The sequence below is a fragment of the Fringilla coelebs genome (genome assembly GCF_963513975.1).
Source record: "Fringilla coelebs genome assembly, chromosome: 3".
Lineage (NCBI taxonomy): Eukaryota > Metazoa > Chordata > Aves > Passeriformes > Fringillidae > Fringilla > Fringilla coelebs.
In genome coordinates, this window is record NC_140030.1 from 79370530 (window position 1) to 79398464 (window position 27935).

General features: G+C 39.6%; 1 protein-coding gene across 1 annotated transcript; it reads right to left on the reverse strand.

The window, feature by feature from the left end:
- Positions 1-33: 33 nt before the first annotated feature.
- On the reverse strand, positions 34-27907 carry LOC311151386 (visual pigment-like receptor peropsin; the record flags this gene model as incomplete). Its single annotated transcript, XM_084201768.1, has 6 exons — positions 34-474; positions 1143-1366; positions 4280-4384; positions 5706-5805; positions 19063-19268; positions 27787-27907. The coding sequence occupies 6 exons, from the start codon at positions 27905-27907 to the stop codon at positions 34-36; spliced, it is 1197 nt and encodes a 398-aa protein (XP_084057894.1).
- Between the last annotated feature and the right edge of the window lie 28 nt (positions 27908-27935).

The window sequence follows — 27935 nt, forward strand, 5'->3', positions numbered from 1 at the left end:
AAAGTGTGTTTGTGTGTTAAGCAGCCAGAAAACTTACAATCTATCACATTCAATATTGGGGTTATTGGATGGTGTATCAAAAATACCAAAATACACTTCCCTGTTTGCTGGAGGTGGGGTGTTGGTTGGGCTTCCCACCCCAGAATCAGGGCTCGGCACAGGGTGCATTTCTGGTGCGTACTTCTCTTCTTTCTGAGAAGGCTGTGGCTGCTTTGGTTTGAGGTTTTTGAAACGTTTGAGCTTCACAGGGTCCTTGACTTCCTTGGCACAATGGAACAAGACGAAAATGTCCCTTCGAAATTTGGAGCTCATTCCAAAATAGATAATGGGATTGTAGAAGCTGGCAGACTTAGCAAACAAACTGGCAAGGATGCTGGTGAGGTTGGGCACAGGGTGACCATAGGCAGACCATATAGAGATGACAGCATATGGTGACCATGCAATAATGAAGGCTGTGCAAATGACAATAGAAACCTAAAAGACAGAAGAAGAATAATGTTAAATCTGTTTTGGAAGACTACATCAGGGGAGTAAAACACTGAGAATAATAACTGGAACACTTGGCTGGAAGGGAAAGGTCTGGATTTCCCTGGAGTTATGGCTTATAGGAGAATATAAACAAGCAAATGGTTTGCTTTGATGCAGCCAGGAAGACCTAGGAGCTACATATTGAATTTTGTCATGGTGGTGTGGTTGAGAAATGCCTCCTCTAACAGAATGAAAATAGCTGCATTCCCATATGTTTATATGAATACAGAGGGTTTCAGGTAGACTTAACTAAACAGTGAGTAAACTGAAATCTGCACTCTAAACTGCACTCTAAATTCTGAGTATGCTCAGAAGTAGTGTAACTTCTGAAAGAAAAGAGCATATGCCAAACCATATTTTTGGGGTTTGTGCTGTATAGCCAGCTCCAATTATATTTAGATTACTTTTCAAATGTGATGTAGCACCAATATAAAACAACTGATGCAGGAGAAATTTTAAACAAACCTCATATTCTTCACTGACTTCAGATTGTCACTAGAGTTATAAAGAAATGAAATGCAATTGATTGGTTTTGTTCTCTTCTGTTGTAGTTGAGATCAATTTTTGGAAAGACAGATTTCATTGAATCCTACTGATATGAAACCCAAACTCACCCTGGTGACGTCCCGCTCTATTCTCCTCTGTCTGTCTGTGGGATCACCCAGTCCTGTCAACGAATGGCTTAGTTTGACAGTGTTGATGATGGACACATATGAGAAGACCATAACTGTGACAGGTAGGAAAAAACAGCAGATAAAGATGGAGACGATGTAGGACTTGTAGATTGTAGAGAAGTTGGCTTTTGCCCAGTCTATTTCACATGTGCCATACATGCGATCTGGAAAGCAAGAATAAGTTGGTTAGCATTTTAAAAATTTTGATCTGCTTTTGAGCAACTAATTTATTAGTTAAAATGCTGTATTTTTCTTCTGTTAAGCACTACAGAATGGATCTTTCTGATTTAATGAGACATGACATTACTTCCTACATAAACAATTTTTCAAGACCATTTAGACTGTAACAAATTTTAATGTGTATTATTATTCTGTCGAGTTTGTACTGCCAGTGTAAATCCATAATGCACAAACTGTTGTTTCAGGATAGGAAACTGTGACACTTTATTTAAAAAAAAGAGTTTTATATCCTTGAGTGATATGTACTCTTATTTGTCGTAATACTCTACATAGTAACTTCCTAAGATGAGCTCTGTAACAGCATAACAAGAAATTCCATAGACATATGCCAAATGTAAAAAGTCACTACTTACATAACTAAGCAGGAAATAAAAAATATTGAGCCTTCTTGAGGTAATGGAACTTCTACTGCAGTGAGAGCCATGAGACTAAATTGATATAGCTTATGATAAAGATTATGAGAAGACAAAACATTTATAAATACTTAGAAAGATATGAGACCTTTTGATAAATGGGAAACACACAGTCCTGCAACACAGAGATGCAGACTTTTAAAATGAAGTCAGGCAGATTGCAGGGTCTACCACTGGTGAGACAATAGCTGACCAGGGGCTTAGGAAAAGCAGTGAGAATAATGTCTCTGGCTTGAACACTTTTATGAATTACAGTTGACTTCTTTAGGTCTCGTGATGTGTTTGCAAAGATGTCCTCATAGAAAACTTGAATTCTATAACCTTAGAAATTTTTCTATAGATTGCAAATTGCATATTTTTCTTTCTAAGTGGAAAAAGCTGTGGGTTTGTTTTTTTTTTCTGACAGCTATGGCAACTAATTGAATTACAAATAAATAAAGCAGGAATCCAAATTAGTAAAGTCAAGTATTAACAGGTCCTGGAGATACAATACATGTGAAGACTACATGATTTAGCAGCAGATCTCTCCCTAACATCCAGTAGTAATTTTGAAAAAAAAAATTCCCTTAATTCCTCACAGGTGATAGGAAATTTAAACAGGAGGAATTAAATCAGAAAAAGCTTAAAATCTCCTTTGTGATTCTCATCAAAAAGAGCTCAGTATTTTTATCACCAAAAGCTCTAGATGCTGCTGTCTGAATATGTTCTGTAATATAAATAGATTTTCCTCTCCTTTGCCTTTTTCATCAGTAGACCTCAAGATTCAAAAATATAACCATAAAATTTGGCTTAATTCTGGGTTTCAGCTTTTGAAAACTTTTGCCTGAAAGATGAAACCAGCCTTCAGATGACAGAAAAAGAAAATCCGGCAGATTTTCCGCAAGTCAGAATTCAGAGCTATGTTTTCCCCCTCCACAGGGACAAAAACAAGTGGCTTTCTCAAAAATTGGTGGGGTCTTGAGAGTCCCTGAAAATACTGTGTAGTAGTGAAAGGCCTGAGGCAGCCAGCTGTAACATGCTGTGCTCTGCTGGTGCCTGCTGCTGGACTTGCTGCTGCTGGGCTCCCATATCTCTGTGGGTGCCCTTAACTGGAGGTGTGTTTAGAGACAGCCCAGGAACCCAAAATTGCTGTGAGTCTCAGTAGGGGAAAGCACTCCTTGAAGCAGTCTTGAAAACCACTGCCAAGGAACTGAATTCAAACAGGGTCCATGGAGGCCCTTGAATGTCCTGACAAAGTAGTGTTGCCCAAAAAGTCCCTGGCTCCAGTTTAAGGCCAAAATCAGACATCAGAAGTTCCCCTACAAATGAAGAGCTGGTGGATTAATGTAAAAAGAACACAGTTCACCAGAAGATACACAGAAAATTACCAGTCAAAACCAACCAAGCTTATGACAGTCCAGAGTGCAAAAATGTGACATAAAATTCATGCAGTCTAATAAGCAGCTTGAATTTGTCTCAAACCAAAGGTCGTTGAGCCAAATATCTTAGGAGTATTTTGGCTTGTGAAGGATAGAACGTTTAACCAACCATAGGAATGGCTGCTTTTCTCACAACCATACTTCAAGGGTCCAGAGATATCTCAAAGCTTACATACTTAGTAAATAAGAGAATATATGCACATAGCTGCTTCAGGAAGTCTCCACAGATTTCGTGACTTCTCAAAGAATGCAGAGGCTTACAGAATCCAGACGGGGAACTGCTGGACAATGTCCGTCACATGATTTCACTTGTTGTGAGTTCTGTATCATTACCATTTGTTCCTAGATATTTGGATTGTCAAATTCTTACAGGCTTAAATTGAGGCAATTTCTCCATCTTTCCCCCTTGAAGAAATTTTCTGGTCTGTCACATGCCTTAGCCCTTGAATTTCTGCAGTGTTCACTACACAAATTTTTTCCTTTTTTTCTTTACCCTCCTTTTTTGATTTGGCCTTATCTTGCACCCTAATTCTTTCTTGGACTGACAAACTTTCCAACACCTTTGAGTTCCTTTGCTATGTAAGTTTTCATATTTTCAACAAATTGTTTTGCCAAATCTTTCTGGCTTGTCTTATTATAGTTTCAAGTTTAACTTGCTGCAACTTGTGTTCTTTGCTAGTTTCCTAAACTTGACAGTTTTTGAAGGATGTCTTTTGATAGTTTTCTTTATCTCACTGCTTAACCATGCCAAGTATTTCTGGCCTCTCTTTTTCCATAGGCAATATGCACTTGGTCCAAGTCTTTGCTGTTTTATCTTCAAAAAAGATTTCTTTATAGCTGATACCAAAGCAGGCAACGCTCTGCACCTACGTCACACACAATGAATTATTTCCTCAGTTCCACTGATAGTTGGTCTGGTTTAATACAAACAGTAAGAAAGAAAGGTAAGTTTATCTTTGTTAAGTGGAGAGGTGCCAGGTAAGTACAACTGAGAGATACCTGTTACCTGTATAACTGCCCCAGCCAAGCAATGGAGCTGCAGACCAGAAGAAAGCGGCCACCCAAATGAGAACCAGAGCCACCGACATGCTGCTGTTGCTGATGCAGTGACCTGCAATGGCATGCCTGGGTCAGAAAACAGTACTTGGAAAAGCAAACATATCTCTGAAACCCAAATGCACTCCTATACCACCAATAAGTAAAACAGCCATTTAAAAAAATTAAGGTAGAAAAATGTATATTCATAAGAAAAGCTTGATTTTGATTTTGAAAGCATCTGTCAGTCTTCCCACTGAAGAGTGAAATGAACGTTTTTTAAGCAGGAGGCAATGAGTTTGTTGAGAGCTCTGGAATTAGTGAATTCTGTGTTAGACCTATGCTTTGTAAAATGCAGAATACAGTTGTATTTTACATAGAAATTGACAAGATAAATCTGAATTCAGGGGATTTTCTTACTTGCATCAAGGTTTTTCCCTGTTAAAAAGGAGAAAATAGCCCAGCCTGTATTAGCCATTTGATATGAAAGATTCAATCTGTCCTGCTGTTGCCATACACTGTGGTTATTTTTTCATTTATGTGGGAAATATTTATGCATCCACCAATTTCTCTTCCTCAACATTTCTGTAACATTATATTGGGTACTTGCTCAAATTTTCTTGAGATTCAAACGTAAATTATGCACACCATCAGATGGATATGTGGTAGAGCTTCACAAAAGAGAACTGTGGGTTTTAAATATGACTTCTTAACAGGCAATGAATAGAAGATGTAGGATTACATCACAGCAAAACACTATCAGCTCCAGCAGCAGTTCATGCTGAAAGTTAACTTCAACAAGTTGTACCCAACTGCAGAAGAACTTTCTGGAAAAAATTACCTCCTTGCAGAAGTTCTTATCACAGCAAATACTCCTTGTGCTAGTAAAAACTTATCTGATGCAGCCCATGTACTTACACATGCTTTCCCTGCAGACATTGATAGGTTCCTGTCTGAAGGATGGTGCAGGACCCTTGCAACAAAGGCATGAAAATCGATCTAATCCCTGACCAGAATCAATCATCTCATAGAAGAGTGAATATTTTTCAGTGAGATCCAGACCAGGTTGTATAACTTAGGAGCTTGTATAACTTATAATTTGAGTCACATTTTGAGGAATAGAGAGAGTCAGCACTACCTGTGGTATCTTTGGCACAAGGATGAATTTACCCATGGTGACCCAAGTGCACTTGTAATAATTTGGCTCTTACTGGAATTAACCCTGAAGGATTCCATGAGAACATGTTTGTAATGTAAATGACTGTATTATGTTCTGGTTTTCAATGTGTTTAATTTATATTTAGTATAGCATGCCTGACTGATAATAGCGACTGAGAGAAGTATGGATTTGCACCAGGTTCAGTGAAGGCAGACCTGGATGTGCCTTTATTCCTTACCTCTCTCAGGATGGCAGCCCTTGATATAGCGTGTCACACTGATCACTGTAAGGGTATTAATGCTAGCCAGGCCAAAGAGAAGTGTCAGGAAGCCATCAACCTGAAAAACAAAGCAGTACAGGATGTTCTGTTACTGCAGAGAGTTGAGGGGGAAAAGAACCACAGGAATTTCTCCTGTCATTTTCATGTTAATGAACTCAAAAGTTTTTCCAGAAACCAAACTAGCAGGGAAATGCAAAATGTCAGGTACAGTTATCTTCTATAGGATCAGTGAGCAAGTAAATGTTCAAAAATTATATAAGTGCTCTGTCATGTACCTACAATAAGCAAGTAAGCACACCCTTACATCTATGCTTCCCTTAAATGACTTGTTAAATGAAGGAGAAAAACTTTGAACTGGAAAGAAGAAAAACTCTGAACATGCAAAAATGCCCTGGATGCAGCTGCCCTGCTTATACAGAACAAACATGCAAACTGATCCTAAGAAATTTAGGCCAAATATAGAAGAGCTAGGAGGTGAAGGGCTGGGCTGAGTGAGAAAAGATTTTTTCTTTTTTTTAATAGACCCCAAAACCTAAATAGATCCAGTAGATTGAGTCTCCATGTCTGGTGTTGCTGGGCGCCTGCTATTTCTGAAGCCCTGATCCTTATCCCCTGGCTGTGACGCAGGCAGAGCCGTGCAGCTCTGTGGCTCCTACTGACATCAGTGCCTCAGCCACATCCCGGGATGGCCACAGCTCTGTGAGCTTCACAAGCAGGTATAACCAGGAAGTTCTGTCAGCTGTAGTGGACATGGATGCAGCCATCTGCTAGGGAGAACTCTATGGCTGGGAAACGATCCAGGCAAAATGCTGACAGCCAGTCCCTTAGTTTTTTGGAATCTTGCAACAATATATTAAACTGTCCAGAGCAGAGGAGCTCTTGGAGGTGCCAATTTTACACCTAGTGAAGCAAGAATATTAAGTGTCTCTGGACAGTAACTTGGCATTAAAATACTGAAATTATTGGTGGAAAGACACATCATTATTCTACAGGAACAAACTCTGTCTTTGTGTGAATGGGCACAACTCCTGTGGAATTCAGTTTATCCCAGCACTGAATCTGGGGCTTTAATCCAGGCTTAAATATAAGACCCTGGCAGATTGTATAAATTAAATTTGGTGAAGGGTTAGAAAAAGGACAGCTTCATCACTTCTTTCACTGATGCTTTTTCTTAACACCAGTGTCCTCATATTGACTCGAAATACTTCTTATTGCCATGTTTTACAGACCCACCACATTTTAAACACATGCAAGGCTTGCTACTACAATAATCTACACTCACCTGTGCTCTGATTACAGTCAGCTCATGCCTGGTGTATGAATGCAACCATGTTTAAAACAGACTTTCTTGGATGTCTCAGCTACTTGCTAGAAGCTGCACTTCGCTGAATTTGGCCTGCTGTGTGCTGTGAATGTTGGTGAAATACCTGGATATGTAAATGTGTTCTGCATTTCATTATCCTTACTAGCGCAAACAGCTGCCACCTCTCCATTTGCTCTAACAATGCTTCATAGATGCAGAAAACATAATGACCATAATCTTAAGGAATTGCACTAGTTATTAGATTAGGAAGGAAGCAGTATTTCAACTAGGATGCAAATAAACACTTTGAAATTAAGCCTAAAGAGCTATGAGATTGAATACTAAAAGAGCAGAACAGGCTTCTCATTGTGTATCATAGGCCCATGTTAAAAGCAGGGGAGTTTTTCTGAAATAGATCTGTTTATCACTGGCAGATGTGACCATTTTTCTCCTACCCTCCTCCCCTGATGTCAGACCAAAGAGAGACAATTATATCAAGTGATCAGTTCAAACAGCTTTTGAGAACTCCTACAAGGGAGGAAGGTGGGTCTAAAAATACACTCTTGGCCTTTAAGATGAAGCTGTCACCATAAGAAAGAAAAGCCTAAATGTTTTCTTTGGAGCGGTGCCTTGCTAAAAAAAAATTGCGGCTTTATCTAAATCAACATAGTTCATAGGATTGAGCCATTTGTCAGTACCACATCTTGCTTGCATACTATTTCATACCAGCATTTCATCAGACCTTCTGCAGGTGTGGGGGCTACCACCAGAGATGCTACCAGGGCCAAATGGCTTGTAAGGGGCTTTTAAGTGGCTAAGTGACAGCAGCTTCCCAGGGCAGCTGTCACTGCCCCCACGCTGGCTCCTCAGTGTCTTGGGAACAGTGACAGTGGGAAACATGAAACAGAGGGAGCTCTGGGGATGACAGAGCTTGGATGAAATGAATAAAGGAGGTAAATGGTGGCTCTCAAACTGCAGAACAGCCCATAGAGGAGCCACAGCATCTGGAACATTTAACCATGAAGGACCATCCAACAGGCTGCTTTGGGAGCATAGTGCTCAGACCACTCTTGTCCCAAACTTTTATTGGCAGCAAGTGGCTTTTGAGCCCTACTATGCAAAAACCATTTCCCAGCAAGTTTGTCAATGCTGCAACACTTTTTTATCATTGTCACTTAGACATATGTCCTCAGAAGAAAACAAGTAATCTTCCTCTACATATAGCAAATTTACTTCAAGCTTACACCTACTGGATTTGGAAGAAAGATCTCTGCTACTTTTTCTGCTCTTGAACAGACAGCACTGACTGTAGGTAGCAAGGCAACTGCTAGGCACCCAAGTAGATAACAACAGAAACACTGCTTTAACATAGTCCCAATTTCTATAGACAGAGATTAATATCTGCATGTTACAAAAATATGTGATAATTTCAGTTTTCTGCATCTTTAAAGATATATGGAATGACAGCCAAGGAAATACTAGAATAGTAAACAGTATTTAATTACTTTGGAAGATTGATGCTCTTCCCCTTACACAGTTCTGGTTTTCCTTTTATTCTACCCCCAGCCAGCTCCTTCCTTCCATAGTCATAATACTTCCATTTCTGTTTAATGCAATTTTTTCCTTCCTATTATTAATTATGATCAAATAGCAGCAGTGTTAACAGGAAGTAATGAATTCTGACATAAACACAAAGTTGATTGCATGGTAATTTTCCATGCTTTCCTTTTTACCCATTAAGAAGCAGAAGTAGATTAGCAATTTTAAAAGCTTTCTCTCAGTACTCCACCAGCATTACTCCCTTGACTATCTAGATATGCATGGAAGGTGCTCATTATCTTTATGCTGCCTGGAAGCTAAGACACAACTGAATAAAAAATTGTGGGTTTTTTCTGCTTTGTACTTGTGCCTGACTTTAAATCTCACTAATGCTCTTGGAGCACTATTTACAACCCACAATACATAGAGCTCCTACTGCATGCAAATTCATTTGCTTCAACACAGAGAGAGTTAGGAATCCCCAGCGCACTATGAAATTTTTAGCTGTGAGCTTGGGTGTGCCTCACTTTTACTACCTTTAATACTTATGAATCCCTACTGATTCATAAGGGTTGTTCTTCATATAAAGCAGAGTAAAATATAACCTATTGTTCATAATATTGGATTAATCAAGGTTTAATTGCACAAAAGCAGATTGCCAAAAGAGCTATTACTTTCACTTAGGGCCAAAACATTGATCTCAGCAGCCACAAAGGCTGCCTCGCTCCCTCCTCTGGCCAACTGATAAATCTCTTGTAATTTCCCAAAGTCTATTTGTTTCCCTCCAGAACCACAGCATCCCGTATTTTTCTTCTATTGAAAATGAGATAATGAATATGTAAAGAAAAGCATAAACTTCAAACAGGGATTATTTGCCCACAGCACATACTTAAAGTTGCCACAATAATCTCTCCCAGAATTACTATTTTTTAAAATACAAATCAGATTATTCTGAGTAATTAGATAATGGCAATAAACCTCATTCAACATGAAGAAATGAAAAAGCACTTAAATCAGTCTTCAAGAAACACATTTATAAAAGAAACTGTAGATACCTTGGAATAGATATTTTAAAATTAAAAGCTTATTTTTAAATTTAACAATTTCTTAAAGTTTGAAGTAAATGCAAAAATATTCCACTTGAGTATGATGACAACACAATTCTCCCATCTCTCAAATGTACTATGATGTGTCAACTGGACTACAGTAACTTTAGTCACAGAGGTTCTAGAAGGACTACTGAGTCCAATAATCAAAATTAGTCTTCACAAAAGACTACTCTAAACCCACAATGCATAGTGTTCCTAAAGCACTCAGTTTCTTTGAGATTTTCTGCAATACAGGAGGTGAAAGAGACTTACCATTTACTACAATTCCCACAACATCTTTTGTCATGAGACATTGTTCGGGAATGTTTGCATCCTGCCTTTTAAGATGTCTCAGTAGGCTTCAAGGACAGCTATGCTTAGAGGTAATGGCATCAAACCAAGCCATTGGAGGGCTTTGACACAAATGCCCTTCCATGTATAAGTAAACAATGAGAATTTATATGCTACAGGATTAGAGAGTTTAAGCCATTAAGTGAAAGCATCAGACATTCAGTATTTTGCACAAAGTGATTAAATCTTTCTGTGGCTGGCATATATTCTAAAGATAGAAAAATATGAATGCAGTATTTAGACTATACTATTACGTGTCCAGAGATGTAATTATGCTAATTATACTGTATAGTTAATGGAAGCTCAGTGCCACTATTACTATATGCAGGTCAAGTTTTGGCTTTAGTAAACCTGGGGAATCCAGTTTCATCTACCAGGTTAATCAATTAAGGTTCAAGGTGTACTCACTTTGGGCTGACCTTTAGCTACTGTAGTTGCAACTTCTCAGGCCACAATTTCTACTCCTGCCCCTGTCAAGGAGCACATCTGTGAATGCAGCAACCCCACCACTGGTGGGGACGCCCTTGAGGGCATGGCATTTAATGAACAGATAGAAATTGATTGCAGAATTTCCTTACACAGCCTCATCAGATAATAATCTTACTTCAGATACTCCATCTTCAAATGCTTGGGAACGCATCTGCTTTCTGACTCTGGGTAGATGCTGTGGAATCATAGCAGATTTATGCCTCTCATGTCCCCCCGTGAAGAATAAATGGGGAGCATATAGTTCATAGCACCAGATGATCCAGACACAATGGAAAGATTCCCATCTTCAGGTTAAATGCTGAATTGCCATTGTCTTTCTGTGAATTAGTGTAGAGGGAAATTAAGAAGCGCTAGATAGGAAAATCTATAATTACCCTTTGGGAACATCTGTGCTACGCTGTAAAATTCTTTTCAGTAGGCCTGAGCCAAAATTCCTCTCCACTGTAGTGATGTTTATTCAGAGTCTACTTGTTTATTGTCAGTATCACCATTAATACAAACAAACAAGTACACAGATAAAAGAAGAGTCACCTGTCTGATCTTTACATTACCATAGAAGGCAAGGCTTGGCTTTGTGGCCTGTAGATAACTGAAATCCATGCACATCAGATTATCTTTTTTTTTTTCTTTTTAAAAAGTATTTTCTTTTCCATTTCAGAATATCATGTTAAATGTTTCTTGAAGTTTACACACCTCAAGGGAATCAGAGGTACCAATGTTCATGGACTTTGCCAGGACAGCCCAGAAACTACAAGTGACCCTACACATTCTCCAAAGTACAATCCTCTGTGCTGATTCCCAACAAGAAGGAATCTGCTTACATAGCCACCCTCAGGTTTATACAAGGACATCTCTGACTGCTGGCTGAATGCCTAGAATTGAACTTGTTTCTCTGCTCAGGAAGGTCCTAGGAAAAAGGCAGGGTAGATTAGTTCAGCCTTAAGTGACCAAGACAGGAACATGCTATTTTCCTGAAAACCTGAAAAAGCTGCATGACTACTAGCAGATCTTCTCTTAGGTTAATATTCTTGTCCCCTATGGATCCTGTACCAAAATAACAGGAGAGTCACAAGCATTTCCAAGGAGAGTCCAAGTAGAGCAGGGAAAGTATGGAAAGAAGTATAAAAGATAGTTTATTCTTGGCCTTAAAGAGCGATCTGGAAACCCACCAGATGCAACATCATCCCTTTCTGCTGGGACAGTGGTGTGGAAGTTCTGGATGTCATATACAGCCCATTGTAAGCAGAAGTCATCTTGTCATTGATTCACTCAGCACAAGATCTAGGTCAGGACCTGATTTACTTCCTAAGTAATATCGGTGTACTGACTTAATGGAATAAATTTTTGTGATAGAGAAGATGAGCATATGTGAGATATAACTACAAAAGTATTTACAAATTTTATCAGAGTGATATTTTAATTTCAGATGAAATTTTGCTTAAAAGCCAGTGAGAGGATGTGGCACACAGAGAGGAGGCAGAAGAATATTACTTGTTCAGCCCTATGGTGAGAAGATCATGAAGGATGAAGGAGTAATGGACAGTATTTTTTGAAAGAAAACATTTAATATCTTAGACATCAGCACAGAAGGATGTGGAAGGCTACTATTTTCCACAGAGAGATTTAGAAAAGGGTATTTCAAAGCCCTCTGGGAAGAAAAGCCCTCTGGGAAGTACAGAAATCAAAGCTTAGGCTTTGTAAATTCCTGGTTCTGTAGGATCAGTCTCAGGCAATGAATGCCCAATCCAGTCAGCACTGTGTGGTTTCACAGTGCTTGGGTGTCACAGCAGGGACTACGTCAGACTTGTTAAAGAAGGAAACAGATAGTTTGGGCATTCATAAATCTTCACTACCAAAAATATAACTTACCTAATTAGTTGCAATTGACTGCAGAAATAGTCATTTAGAGGAAAATGAAGGAGAATTCATGACTAATGAAAACTGGCGGAACTCCCCTGAAGTCACATTAGTTACACTGAAATGATCTTCTATGTTGCTAATGATTCTGTTTGTGCAAAGGCAGTCTTTCCCCCCTTCCCTGCAGATGAAGTATTTTTCTCATTGAAATTCAGCTCACAGATGTCTACACGAGTTGCCTTTACCTCTTTGACTGCAATGTACTTTTTAGATTATATGAAGGCAGATCAGAAATAAAGAAACAGGGAAGACTACTACCTCTGCAACTTTATATTTCAGTATCCAAATCTCAGGTAGGCAAGGAAACAAGAATGAGGATACATTCCAGTGTTCATAACTGAGATATAAATTTGTTTCAGAAAAAGTGAAGGAAAAAAAATTAATGGATGATGGAACAATGTGAATGGCGGGTTAAGCTGGAACAAGCCTGCCATACAGACATTTGGCAATAGTGGCTGTCTGTCCTCAGTAATCTCCCCAGCAGCTGTACTGGGTAGGCAGTAAAAAGAAAACTTGTGAGGTTGAATTTTGGCCCTTTCCATCTGACATTGCTTTTATTATTGGACTTCACATGGACTGTGGAGCAACCACTGATCTCTCATCTCCCCAGAATGTGAGGGAGTACCATTCCACACAGAGTAATATTTTCTTGGTATCTATAAAACACATAAAAATCACTAACCAAGTTGAGAGTCAATGGTCTAGCTACATAAAAAATTGGTTGGTTTGATGAGTTATATTAAATTGACAGAAATCAGTGTGCTCTGTTTATAAGAACATAAATGCCTTTAGAGCTTTTGATTTATCAGACAATTTACAGAAGATTTTGTTAAAAGAGGAAAGTATTAATCCTCTGTTTCCTCCTCAGACAAGATTTAGCAATATTTTACAATCTATGTATAGGAAAAGAGATAAATGCATGTTCTGAGAAAAGAAATGCTACCAATAAAACACAAAAGAACTTATTCAAGATTAAAAGCCCTGCCTTCAAAACTTCTGAAAAGAGCCCATGTGTTTTCATCATATTTTTCTCAGCATTTCCTACTGTTGCAATCTTTTTTTTGGTGTTTCAGATTTTCAGTTTTAATTTTTACAAAAGGTGGACATTATTTTATAGAATGTCATGAGAGAGCCCTAGATATTTATTAACACCCAAAATACTGAAGTTTTTTTAAGTGCTAGCAAGAGGGAGTGGCTTGAAGTTGAACCTCCAAAAAGGGGCAAGGGCCAATGTGCTCAGCTTTTCAGGCTTTGATCACTTGCCTTGGTGAGAGGAGGGTTGTGCCTCTGAGCTCTGCTCCTAGATTGGAGGTGGCAAAGCTGGTGAGCAAATGAGCCTCCTAAGGAAGCCAACAGAAAAGGGGATGGACATGTTTCACCCTCTGCTTGATTTTTCACATTTTACTTCTCAACACAAAAGATTGTGATTCTTTGGTATTCACAGCCATTTCCTTCCCTTTACTGTACAAGACCTTTCAAAAATTAAACAGTGGCACTGTAAAAAGCATTCCTCCTTTACTCCCATGGACTGTGTAGGAGAGCTGGATTCACTTTGGAGCACAGACTCAGGACTATTCATTATAAAGGAGTGCCCAGCAATTGCTAAAGCAAACAAATACTGGGGCTAGAGACTAAAAGAGGCTTCCTACATTAGTGTCAGACATCCTTTGGAGGGAAGGGAACCTCCTTGTCCAACATCAGCATTGTTAAAACAGGGATGTTGTACATCTAATTTAGCTTTTCTTAGACATCCCTATTTATCTGGGATTTCAGATGGCAAGTTGATCAGCTACACCACCACAATCTGGAAAATCTGCTAAAGTGCAAGAAATCCCAGACATTTGTGGGCCACTTCCTCCTCAGTGCATACACACTAAGTCTGTGCTTCCAGATAATTTCTGACTTCCTGGCCACACCATGCCCTTTTGGGATACACATACTCCACAGATCTTCTGCTGTCAGGCAAACTGTGCATGAGTATATTAGGGCTTACAGAGTAGAGCAATACCTGTGTGCAGTGTGGGGCTCACTGCTGACCACCACATTGCCATGTGCTCCTGGCCAGGGTATGCCAGACAGGAGTAAAAAAGCACTATGTGAAGCATGGAAGCACAGCAGGATTCAAACCCAGATTTCCTTCCTGCTTTGTAGTAAACCCAGCCAGAGGATGAAACAGTCATTTCTCTCTCTTCTGCTCCCCTCAGTGTCTTTATTACTCTGCACAACATGAAGCAGCTTCGTGGGGCTGAAGGCAGGTCCTTGAAGGCTGGCCCTTGTGATGATGAATGAGGGCAGGCTGCAGGGACAGAGTCAGTGTGAGCTGGATGCTGTCACACAAGCTACCCTGGTGCTCACTAATACCTCAAAGTGGAACTTTTTTTAAAAATGGCTGCTCCAGAGGATGTTTCTGTGCAGAGACAGATCTGCTGGGGATGCTCTGGCACCATCTGGCTGGCCAGATGGACTGGGAATACCTAGGCTGACAGTGAGGTGAGTGTCTGTGGTAACAGCATCAGTCAGCATGTCAGGGACAGGGGTTATGTCCATGACCTGGAGATATCCACCCTGTATTCTGGGGTGCACAGCCCAGACACATCTTACATGTAAGAAACAGTCAGAAATAAGAAATGTGTTTTAAAAGAAGCCTATTCCAACAGGGTGAGCACATGGTAAGAACAGTCATTTTTCTTGATCCTCATAGTAAAACCTTTAAGTGTTTGAAAAGTTAATGCTTAAATAACAAAACTTCATTATCAAAAATAATTTTTAAAAATTATGAAAGTGAACTACTGGAAACTAATTAAAACTGAAGTACCAGAATTATGAAGGATTTGAAGGATTTCAAATTCGAAGGCTCTATAGTCTATTGTTGTTTTCAGACATGACTGCAATGTACCTATGGAGTTCAGATAGGTTATAATCCTTTCCCTGCATTTAAAGGCCTCCTGAAATCTGCATCTTTTGTTGTATTTGCCACATGATTAAAAAGTACAAGAAAAACTTTAGATCACTTGATAGATAAAGTTCAGAAGAAGCCATGTTTGCCTGAGAATGAGTATTTCTCTACTTCCTACATGAACATTTGCACACAATGTTATTTACAGGTTTCACTGTGACTTCTGGTTCAGCAGAATATACAAATAAAAAATTTGTAAAGGACAAAAATATATTCTGAGATAGCTTTTCACTAGGCATATGGTCAATAGGGGAGCAGATGGCTCTTGGTCACTGGGTTACATCCCCTGACCTAAAATTCACCATATGAACCAGTTTACTTACTGATCATATTGGGAGAGGCTAAAAAATGGATGTGCCAGAGACTGACTGTCCTTCCTCTGTCCAGTTCAGGAATGAGACAGTGGTAGAGCAGAAGTATAAAAGTGAAAGCAGATTCCAAAACCCACCACTGGAAAACTGTATTTGTACAGAGCATTAAGCAGAGGCAGCATTTGGATACAGATGTACCATGTAACCTCATTCTTGAGAGAAGAACCCTGTCAGACTTAAAAAATAATTTCTGGCATGAGAAAGAAAAGTGTAGTTTTTTCCATACAGAGGAGGAGAACAGAACTCCTCTCTGTCCCTTTCAGCAGGTATGCTGGTAGAGATTGTGCTGGTAGCTGGAGATACATCTTTTGTTACAGAGAGTTTTCAAAGATCAGGCTGTTTTGAGAGAAATACTCTTTGTCTGTCTTTCCCCCACTCCCTTCAACCGCAGCAGCCAAGGATGGTGAACCTTAATGTTGAAAAATGTTACCTGAGGGCACAGGAGACCCAAGTCAGAGGAAAACAAAATAGTTAGCTGGATTAAGTGAGGTGAGCTCGTGAAATTTCTTCATAAACAGAAATGACAGGCTAGCTTGGGAAAATAAAATTTTCCTAAGCGTTCCTGACAGCAGAAACTGATCAATAGGAGCAAATGTGCAGTGAACCAGACAATGACAGAAAACCAAATAAGGCTTTCCTCTGGACTCAGCAAAACAAACCAAGTAAGGGAAAACACATGGGCCATGCTAAGGAAAGCCATGCTCATGTATGCAAAGTGCCACCCCAGCTACTTGCAGAGGAGCCTGAGTGCATGAGGAGAGCCAGAGCCACCGACTTCAGCCGGTCCTGACAGAAAGCATGGGCTTTACCTTCATGGCACAAAGGTCCTCATTCCTCATGTTCTACCTGTGAGACCCCTTCTAGTAAAACTACAAATTCAGACTACAGCAATCAAAACACTATTGCTGTTCAACATTAAACATTTTCAGAATTACCTTTGTGCTGGCTGCCTACACACACGTGGATGATTTCACATCATTTTTTTTAATGCACAGAAGCTTCCTACTATTTCTGCACAATATCCTTACTACAATCCAGCCACTCTATTTCCATAACCTATTTTTTCATCACTGGCTTCTGTTTTATCAAGTTTATTAATCAAGAAGATGGATGTCAGGGTTTACATGTGTTTTTGAGATTCCCCAAGACAGCACAAAATCTTGATGGAAACAGGAATCCTACATTATATTCTCTCAACAATCCGTAACCAGCTTGTTCGCTCAACAAGACACAACAAATCCAAACTTAATTCAAAGTACAAATTGACTTTTCCAGATTACCATTCATTTTAATTAGTGTTAATAACAGTATAAATTCATATTTGAAATGGTTCATGTTACTCTCTGGAGCCTACAGAGGACTACCAAAGTAGAAACTTTAATGTTTTGCACATCAATGTGTTAAGAAAAGCCAATGCATTATTAGTGTCCTGCTCAAAGTCCTTGGATACAAATACCTTAAAACTTTGCTTGATATCAAAAATTTACAAATGAATACTGATTAAAACAAGAAGATACAAACCCAATTACTTAACATAGACTGACCAACAAAATATCTGAGTACTCTAAAACTGTTATGGACCATTTCTCCCCTTGAAAAGGCAGTTCAAGCACAGCAAGATTAAGCACACATCCATCTCACAAAGTTCAAACACTCCCCTATCTCAATATTTTTAAATTAAAAAAAAAAAAAGTCAGATCATCATAACAAGAGTTAGTAGCTCCAAGTCAGCCAAAGAGGGATTCCCAGGCAAAAGCATCATGAAAGAAATGCCTTGCCAATTCCTCTGTGTGCTGTTTTCTACAGCCCAAAAAAAGGAGCTACAGTACAGACAGCATTCTGAAAGAACTTAGAGTAGGAATGCAGAAAAGTCATTCAGTGTTACTTCTCTCAACCTTGTGAGTTGTAAGCATTAAGTCATGCCAGTGACCTAGGGTCAGGATTTCACACTGAATGGCTTACCCTGTCTTACACAGGAAATCTGCAACAAAGCTGGACTGAACCTGGAGATGCAGATTTTGCCTTTCCTTTCTCAGTCATCGCCCCAACCTTCCTTGAAAGAGGGGGGAAAATATGCATCTGTTTAATTCTGAATATGGGTGTGGATCTTACAGTTTTCAGATACATGTTTATTTATCTGATGACTTCAAAGTTTACCATTCATGAAAAAATTCAGTTTCTGCTCAACAGACCTTAGACTGCAACTTATTAGACTTATTAGAGAAAGAGTGCTATCTTGCTGAGGAAATAATTAGCTTCATTTTGATAAATTGCCTTCTGCCAAATGACTATAGAGATACATTTTAAACAATGAAATAATAATTTTTTTTAGATCAAGCTACAGCTCCTAGGTTAATCAGTCTCCTACAGGAAGTCTTCCTCTCTGCATAAACAGAACCTTTTTATTGAAATGGAGGGGACATGACCTGTAAATGTTCTTTCATCTATGTGGCACAATAGCTCAACTTCATCCTTAAAAAAAACCCAAAAAATCAAGCCTCCAAGAAAAGAGGATTATTTTTCTCTCCCTTTTCCTTCATCATGATCTTTCTTACACCTTGCCGTAGGCTATCCTGTCATTTTCAGATTTTTGATTCCCTGATGAAACAGAGTGTAATCTTTCTCACAGATGTTGCTGAAAGCACCAGGGAGCCAGCTTTGTGCCTATCTGTCCATGGGGTGCATTTATATTCTGCCCACACAGGTATGTTTTGGAATTAACTGTAATAACTTTTTCTGAGTACTCCAACAAAGAGCTGCCTCCAAGATCATGACTGTGCCATAAAGTTAAATCACTCATTCTACTACAGGCAATGAATCAACCAAGAGTTTAGAAATATGATTGAAGAGTTACAACTGAGTTAGTGCAAAACCTTGCATGCTAAAATGGTATGGTTATGCCCAAATGCTGTGTGGAGGCTTGGCTCTGCACGCCTTGTCAAGCAGGAGTCAACATTGGCACTTTAACATTTGTCTTAAAGCAACAAACAAGCTGGCTTCAGGTGACCTGAAGACAAGCACAGCCTATGCCTTGATTTTCCAACATGAGTGTGAGCTCTGACATGAAGTAAAAAACACCAAACTAGTAAGAACTGTTGTGAATACACAGGGAAAAAAACCACTGAAAATTGGTGAAGCACCAATCAAATGCATAGATTTAAAGGTGTAACAAAAGAGAAGACACTCCTTTTGAAAGGTTAGTGACTACCTCCTTTCATGCTTTAGGTGCTGTCTGGTTATTTATATACAGCAAACCCACAGAAATAGCTACAGCCCTTTTGTCAGATTAATTCAGTCTTACCTGGCAAGTCCATATTGAAGTGATAATGAATCCGTCATCTCTGAAGACATTGAAGATTTCAATGATGCCCCGTGAATAACCAAACACGGAGATACTGGCATCTGACACTGCCAAGTTAAATGTGAGGTAGTCGGTGGGCTGAAGAAGATGTCTTTGTTTATACAGGACAAAAATCACAATGCTGTTTCCAAACCAAGACAACCAACCTGGAAAAAGAAAATTAAATTCATGGAACTTGATGACCTTTAAGGTCCCTTCCAACTCAGTCCATTCTATGATTCTATGAAATCAAAAAGCAAATAAAGAAAGAAGCTGCTGAGTGTGTAAATGTGTGACATATCTTCTAAAATTCCCTTTTGTTCCACTGGAAGTATATTAAACTAGATTATCCACTAGAAAACTATGCATGAAATCTTTTTGAGCAGCTGGGTGCATTTCAGAAGTAGGAACAAGTAAATGAGTGAATAAATAAAACAGAACAAAGAGCTGCTGCTACACCTACTGAAGATGCACCATTTAAGGGTCTAAAGCAGATTTTTCCTTGAAGTTTTTTTCCTTCAGTGGATAGATGAAACAGTGTTACACCTGGAAAATAGGAAGGAAGATTGGTAGAGTGGAGCAGAGACTACAAACAATCTGCCACAATCTACAGCTGTTTAAGTTCCTCATATACGATAATGGATACAGAAAGTTCACACACATAGCCAGAGGGCTGCTTTATCAGTTCTCCTTAGAAAAGTGCAGCTAATACAACTAGGTTTCTTCTCTTAGAACAATCTAGGATCTCCTTGCAGCAAAGTCTGTCCCAGATGGAAATATTTTTCAGTAACACACATGATAATCTATATGAAGGGAATATTTGGAATAGAACTTCAAAGTCTCGTTTATTTAATTTTACAGAAAGTTGCATTCTTTCTTACTCTCCAGGAACAGAGATGCCAGACTAGTATGTGTCTAAGTATGTGAGCAAAACACAAGGGAGATAACTGTATAGCTGGTGAAAGTCAGATACTTACTCTGCTGGAGAGATCTAGTGTTTCCAAATGTCCACAGCTATTGCTCTGCCCATCAGTGCAAGGCCCTGGTGGCTTGCATCTCACTTTTTGAAATTACATAGATGTGTATAAATTAATGACTTTTAACAGAAAGTATATAGATAAGTGTCAGGTTCAGTGTTGAAAATGTGGCTTAGCCAGTTAAGGGGGCGGAGGGCTGAGCAGCAGGTCCGGCAGCACCTGGCTCCCTGCTGGCTCCTGCTTCTATCCCACAAACCAGCTCTGCCACTTCTGACTTTGGTGGCCTCGCTTCACCTTGGCAAGGCAGAGCAAGACATGACCTCTTTTGAGTGTCTGCTGCCTACGACAGGATAAGGAATGCAACACCTGCTGGCTTATGCCAGGTTACAATATTCCCAGGAGAGGGAGAAAGGAGCTGACCCACAGCCCTCTGCCCAGGCACAAACAGCAGATATCCTAGAATAAGGCTGCTGTATATTGACCCAGCAAGAGATGAGCAAACACAATAAAGATGGATGTGACATGATGGATCTGCACAGCACCTCTGGATATTCAAAGGAGTCTGTGCTATGAAAGATGGCTGATAGCAAGAGGGCAGCTGCCTTCCTCTGGGAAGCACCACTTCAATGTCAAGAATCCAGCACCTCACTGCCAGGCTGCTGGGGCTAGGAAGGGAGGGGAGGAAATGGCCACCCCCATTTCCAGGCCATGTGGGAGTCTCAGGAGCTGAAATGCCAAAGAGCAAGGCACTTATTCTGTAAAGAAAGAGACTGGGCAGATACCTCCAGGAGAGATGCTCTGGGCATTTTGGAGTGGGAGGGAGGTGGTTGATGGGACAGTCTCTGTATGGCTCTATGAACTGCTTCTTCTGCAGAGCAATTTACTTTTAATAGTTTCTCTTTGCAGCATTGCCAAGCTTCTGCTGCTCTACCTTTTTTAGTGAACACACATGTGAAGAGTATTTGAACTGGGAAGAGCTGAAATGTCAGCCTATGGTATTACCAGAAATAATCACTGGTGAGATGATACACTGAGATACACACGTACATTCTATGTATGCCTTGTTACAAGATCAGCAATAATAAATATATCTTGTTCTGGCCACTAGGTGACAATGTTTCTTAATCAAGTCTTGTTTTGAACAACTGCATGCACCTTAACTCAGGGATTTTGTGACTTTTGTTCAAGTCTAGGTATTATAAATAGGCAGAGCGGGCACTGGAGGAGGAAGGCTTTGGGAATGAATTAGGATAGCCTGAAATGCAAATATGGGAGTTGTGTTGCCTGTGTACGTTGGTTCTACCCTCCGCAAGGTTAGACAGTTATCAAGGCAGTAGGTATGAAATATTTTTCCCTGTCCATATGAAGACATAGTGCTAAAATGGCAGACAAAATAAAATTGCAGCCCTTTGTAAATAGCAAAATTTTGCCAGTGCATTGTAATGGATAGGAGGGCTATCCTCAAAGTGTCAGACACCTGCCCTTCCAGGGAATATACAGAGCAAATTCCCCCTAGGCTGGAGGGTAAGGAAGTTTTCAGTTAAAGCGTCTTAAGGAAGAACTTGAGCAAAACATCACGACAAACAACACTGCACATTTTAGAGCAATGAGAGGTGAGACACACAGAGGACTTGCGATAATTTTTGGGAACTACATTCACAAACTGAGGTTGGAGATGACGGATGCATTGAGAGAGATAAGGTTACAGAGTGAGTATGATTTCTGCAGGTAGGCACAGTCCTTTTAGGCAAAGCAGTGGAGAACCTGCACTGGCATATCCAGTCCCTAAAATGGTCTGTCTGGGTAATAGGCCATATTAATTTGGATTTAAAAAAAAAAGGAAAAAGAAACAGAAGAAAATAAATTCTTAGTAAACCATGCAATAATAAAATCAGTGGTCACAAAAAAGTTCTGTCAGCTAGAGCAGTGAGTATGGGACACTGGATCTCTGTGCCATCAGATACATGTGCTAGTCTGAATTTCTGCCTGTATTGACTGAATGACTTAAAAAACATGAAACAGACCACCCCAAAACAGAAAATCACCCCAACCAAAAGAATGGCTCAAACCAAACAACCCCTCTCCCTTCCTCCCCCAGGGCCCTGACAGAATAACAGGGAAGAAGGTTGAAAATTCAAGGCATGCAGAGCAATAGCGCTGACACTCTCAGTGAGGGCAGAGATCTCCTCAACTGCATTTCAGGTGGTGTGCACCTCAGGGGACATCAGAGGAAGTTCAAGAGTCCAGAAAGAAACCTCTGAACTTTGAAGTTCCTCCATGTTACCAGGTATCATCTCAGTAAAACAGAAGATAGAAAAGAAACAACTGAGGGTACTTGTTCCATCTTTTGCAAGCTGTCACTACTATTCACTCATAAGAGTATGCAGAAAAAAACCCAAACCAACCCCAAAATCCAAACCCAGCATACTAAGGCAATCCTGGTGAAAAAAGACAGATTTTAAATGAGGTCAAAATGTGGTGAGAGAGAAAAAAAATAGCAGCTAGGTAGAAACTGAGCTCTGCCATCCAGCATAAGGTTAAGAGAGGGATCATCATATCTTTCCCAGAAGCACAGTCTGACTTGAGCTGCTCATCAGAGAGATGCTAGATCTTCTGATGTGGCAAAATACACAGATAATATGCAAATACTTCAGTAGTTTTGGAAATATTGTGAGGTAGGAGGAATAGGATGGACAGCAGTATTAAAAATGTGGTATTGCCCCTATATAATTGAGTAGTAATCTTTCTCCTGGAATAACACTCTCTAAGGGAGCATTTCAATCCACAGATGTCAAAAGCACTCCACAAGGGAGTCTGGTGCTGTTATCCATGATTTCTTATGGAGGAACAGAAGAGCTGCCAAGCAAGCTGGTGAAAGTAAGCTTGCTTGGCAGCCCTTCAGCTAATCATTAAAAACTCCTGAGTCAGCGTGATGCCCACCAGCCCATGCAAGAAAAGCACCAGAAAAGTAGCCAGAAAGAGTGACTAAGGAGACTGAAAATATTTCTGCTGAAAGCAACTGAGAACACTGAGATTGTTTAACTCTAAGAATATCAAAAAAGTACAATGTAATTTTAAAAATATTTCTGTCAAATCACTCCATCCTGTGCATTCAGACCTGCCCTATTTTTTCCTCACATACCTGAGATGGTCATTGAACAAGCAATAAGCACCTGAGGCTGCATGCAGTTTCATTGTTAACATTGTTTCTGAAGATCTAAATTTGGCACAAGTAAATTGATAGCTCTGAGCTGGTCATCCACATTTCCAATAGATTAGTTCACCTGTGCCCAGCCAAAATACGTTATTATGCTTTCTACTTAGACTTGCTCTTATTAGACATTGTTGCACAGCCTTTACTTGTAAAACCTGGCAAGACTGAAATAGAAGAATGGGTGTTACAACTCAGCCATACTCAGTATATGAAGCTTTAAGCAGAAGAACTCCAGAAGTGAGAGCAAAAGGTGAGGCTCAGTGTCACAAAACAAACTAAGTTCTTTCCTCAGCAAATAACCTTCCTCTAGGACAGAAATTGCATTGAGCATCTTAATGCAGAGCAGGCATGAATGAAATCGGTTACACAACTACACATACACAAGCATAAATGCCTATCAGAAGAAGCTTGCTGTAAAAGATTTTCTGCCCAGAAAACTTTAATTAAAACAGTGATAAAATCCAGAGAATTTGCAAAGCTGTCATTAACTATTGCAACTGTGAAGTGACCCTACTCTGTTTTCAGTCTTTGCTGCCAATTATACACACACAATATCCTGTCCAGGGCATATTGCCAGTTCTTCCAGGCAGGAAGGAAAAGAGTCATCTTGCTTTAGACTTGACAAAGCATGGACAGATTATTTGTTCAATGAATGCAATCATTTTGGGGATGAATGTTCTGTGAATAGCTTGTTTCCTTTCCCACCTTCTCAGATTTATCTGTCAAACAAAATCCCAAAATAACAGTCATTCTGTCACTTTTCAAGTAGCAGTTTACTATTACCATTCGGAAGTGTGTGCCTTTTAAAGGCATGTTTGGATCTTGTGGTCTGTTCTGATGGGATTGGTAATGCACTCAGCATGCCTTTCTGATGGAAGCACTCACAAAAACTCAGAATTTGCCCCCTAATTAATACTCTCTCCTATTGATATAAAATTTCCTTTTATGCCTCGTATTTACTCCAACAGGCCCAGTTAAGAGTGAAATGAGGGGAAGCAAGAAGAAAACAAATTATGCATAAATTCAGGAAAAAACCCAACTTAAGAATTCCTGTTAATAATTATGAAGCAAAAAAAGCTTTATATTTTTTTCCCCATGTCTAGAAGCCAGCAGCAGTGGGTAGTGCTTTTAAATTGTACCTTATAATTTAAAATGGACGAGGATTTTCCACAGTACTGCACCACTTATGGCATAGGCAAAAAGGGGTCAGATGTAATCCCAGCAGCAGGACAAGCTTTCACCTGTCTGTTGGAGACAGTTCTGAGCTCATTGAAGGGAAGGATGGGAGCAGACTGCTGCCTTCAGAAAGAGGATGCTGCCCCAGGTGAGCTGGTGCAGGGTAACACAGCGTTTGCTATCACTTGCAGACAGTCCCTCTAAGAGTGGATCACTGCTGTTGAGTGGGCATTGCACCTTCCCCCCCACTTTACTGATCCCCTGGCCACAGCATTAACAAGGAGAACGATGGAACAGTGGCTTGGGTGTCAAGAAGCAGTGCAGTGATCTCAATGTCCATCAGCATTTGCAAAATGCACCACATGCTTCCTGCTGGTTTGCTCATGGTGTCAGCATGTGACACCACTGCTTCAGGCTTCCATGCAGGGCGCTGGGGAGTGCTCACCTGGATCCAAAACTGCCTGGCTGCTGTACCATGTACAATGCATACATCAGTGTCCCGTCACAAATGACCGCTGTGCTACCTGTCACCTGTGAGAATTTCCAGGAGGAGACACACAGAGGGCTTATCTCAGCAAAAGGTGTTAGACCATATCTCTTGGATATTCATGAGCTCTGTCAAGATGAGAGACTCTGGGAAGACTTGGCCAAATACAGTTAGGTTTTTAGAACTTTATCCTGTGAAGGTGAGGAGTTTCAGAGGAACCCCATCTTCTGGATGAATGCTACTACCAATCACGTACATCTCCTTGGTTTTGGAAAAGTACATCAGAATTTGAAACAAGCTGCACTGCCATACTTAAATTCAAAAGAGAAGAAAATACTTAGTAACTACAGAAATGTTATCACTGAAGCCACTTTCCAAGGCATCAAAACCCCAAGAGTATCAAATAGGAACATCGTTGGGCCTTTGTGTAAGGAAATATCTGTAGACTCCTGCCAACACAGACTGTTTTGCCAGAGCCCTAAAACACCAGAGGTACAGGAAGCTAGCACGTGGACTGGCTTTTTTTCTCTGCTGCCAGAAGGGCAAGAGGGTGTCTGTATGACAGAGAGCTTGCTCTGCCACATCACAGCTCCCTGGATAGAATGAGTTATTGGTGTACATAAAACTAATAACTATAAATTGCTGTGGCTAGTGCTTGCAGAACTGTGACAGTAGACCTTTGAGGAGAAAAAAAATTAGGACTTTCCAGATTCATGTATAACTACCAAATTTTTTCATAAGTTACCATTTCCAAAAGGTATACCTACATCCACCAATTTTAACCAGATCTACACTACACTTAACTTGGAGTAGTGCTTCTGCTGGTTGTACATACTCTGCAAGAAAAGGAACTTAGGTTTTGAATCTTGATGTAAGTTTCAAGAACAGCAGCTATGACATGCAAGCACTTGTAAGCTGGGCTGAAGGATCTAAAGAAATCAAACCCCAGTAGCCTACAGGCTCAGGCAGCTAGATATTTGCTGCAAGATGTGAGATCACCAGGAAGCAGCGGAGGAGAACATCTCTGCTGACTGATTGATGGAAGAAATCTGAACTACCAGTGTGTGAGGCAATACTGGGAGGGATCAGTAGAGTTGTTTGAGTGTAAATATGAATGTGAATAGTGATGGCAAGACCCTGCTTGGATGCTATATTCAGTCCTGGCTATAAGGCTATGGAGATGACAGGGGAGAAAAGATCTTAGGAGAGGAGATAAATAAATATAATTACCCCTTGCCCCCCAGCCAACCAACAAACAAAATAAAATTCCCTCAATTGCTTAATATGGGAATACAGAGGTAGACTTCAAGGTATGATTGCTCCTTCAGGATCATAGATTGGCCATAGGATGTCATTTGCAAGCAAAAATTTATTTCAATTAAAAGGAAAGACCAAAAATTGTATGAAGTTGTTGGGATCACTTTAGCTAAGAATTTAGGTGAAGGCTCCTATCCAACAGAGAAACAAAATCAGGAACTCTTTTGTGTTGTTATCACTCTTCAATTGGAAGAGTAATAAGAACACAAAAAAACCCCCCTAGTCTGTTATATGAGGGAGCATAATAGCTGTGTAAATGAGATTACACATTGCCTCTGTAGGGGACTGGCCTTGCTGACCTAAGATGTTCTTTCTAGTTCTAAGTGCAACTGCTTAACTCTTTAGCTGATAGTGCAGACATTTCCCAGCCATTCACAAGGTGATACACAGATGTGAACAGAGTGGGAAAAATTGGAATACCTCTGATTTACCTTACAACCACTCTCCTAAGATAGAAGCCATATATATTTCTACTAAAATCTCTGTTTTTATTCTAAGCACAACTTTCCCTAATTTCTAGAGATAAAAATAAGAAAGTCTCATGCAAATATATTAAAATACTTAGCATTTAACATTTTAACTTTCACAAGCCTTTGTCAAATGTAAGCAGAGGGCTAACAAGTGAATTGAAATATGTAATACGTTAAGAATAAAAAAAAATCAGGCAAATAATTTAAAAACAGAAACATTTTTGTACATGTTGTTTAGAAGAACAGATTAAATAAAAGTTAAATTTTCTTCTATTTTTCTGTGAGATCCTATAGTTGAAATTTTTTATAACCTAGCATGCTTGCACTCTGAAATTTCATAAAATTTCCTTGTGTTTGGCAATGTCTGCCCAAAATAGATAATATTTAAACAAACAAACCAAAATTACAGTAGTATCAGAGTGCATTGATAGTGAGTACCATTTTCAAATCCCTGTTATACACTTACAATAGCTGTCCTCCAGCAGAACTAAAAGAAATACTTGGTATTGTGACTGCTAACATGGGATAAGGTTCTAGTACTTATATCTTTCTTAGATCCTATTTGAAGAAGTCAATTTCTATATGCATCCAGCATTTAAAGCAAGAACAATACAAACAATTAAAGTTAAGAACCACAAAACATATTTTGTGTTTCTCCAGAAGATAATTGTAGGACGCCAACTGTCAACAGTCACAACTCTGAAAATCAGAGAACATTTATTCAGTGCTACTAAAACACAAGAAAACATGGAATTATCATGTACTTCCGATAGGGTGCTTCTTTTTTCTTTCCACATATTGAGCTTAATGAACATTAGTTGAAAGTTTATAGGCTTGACTATATATTTTTCCTCAAGATTTCTGTATTGATTATAAATCTCTTTTCAACAAAAGCAAAATGTACTTATCTGATCTTAAAATTGCTGAAAAAAAAGTTACATTTTCTACCATCCTGTTCCTTTAGGGATAAAACCCAAATGAATCACTTTGAATTTGATAACAACATCTATTTAAGTTTCTTTCACACCCGAGCCAAATACCTACCTAAAGCCAACAGGTAGAAACCTATGATAGTCTCTCCTTGCTCTGTTACAGCTGCCTCTCTGGTCAGAAAACTGATGTTGTTGTTCCTCCAGGGTGCCTGTGCAGAGAACTGGACAGACATTTTCAGTGGAGTTTCTGATGTAGAAATC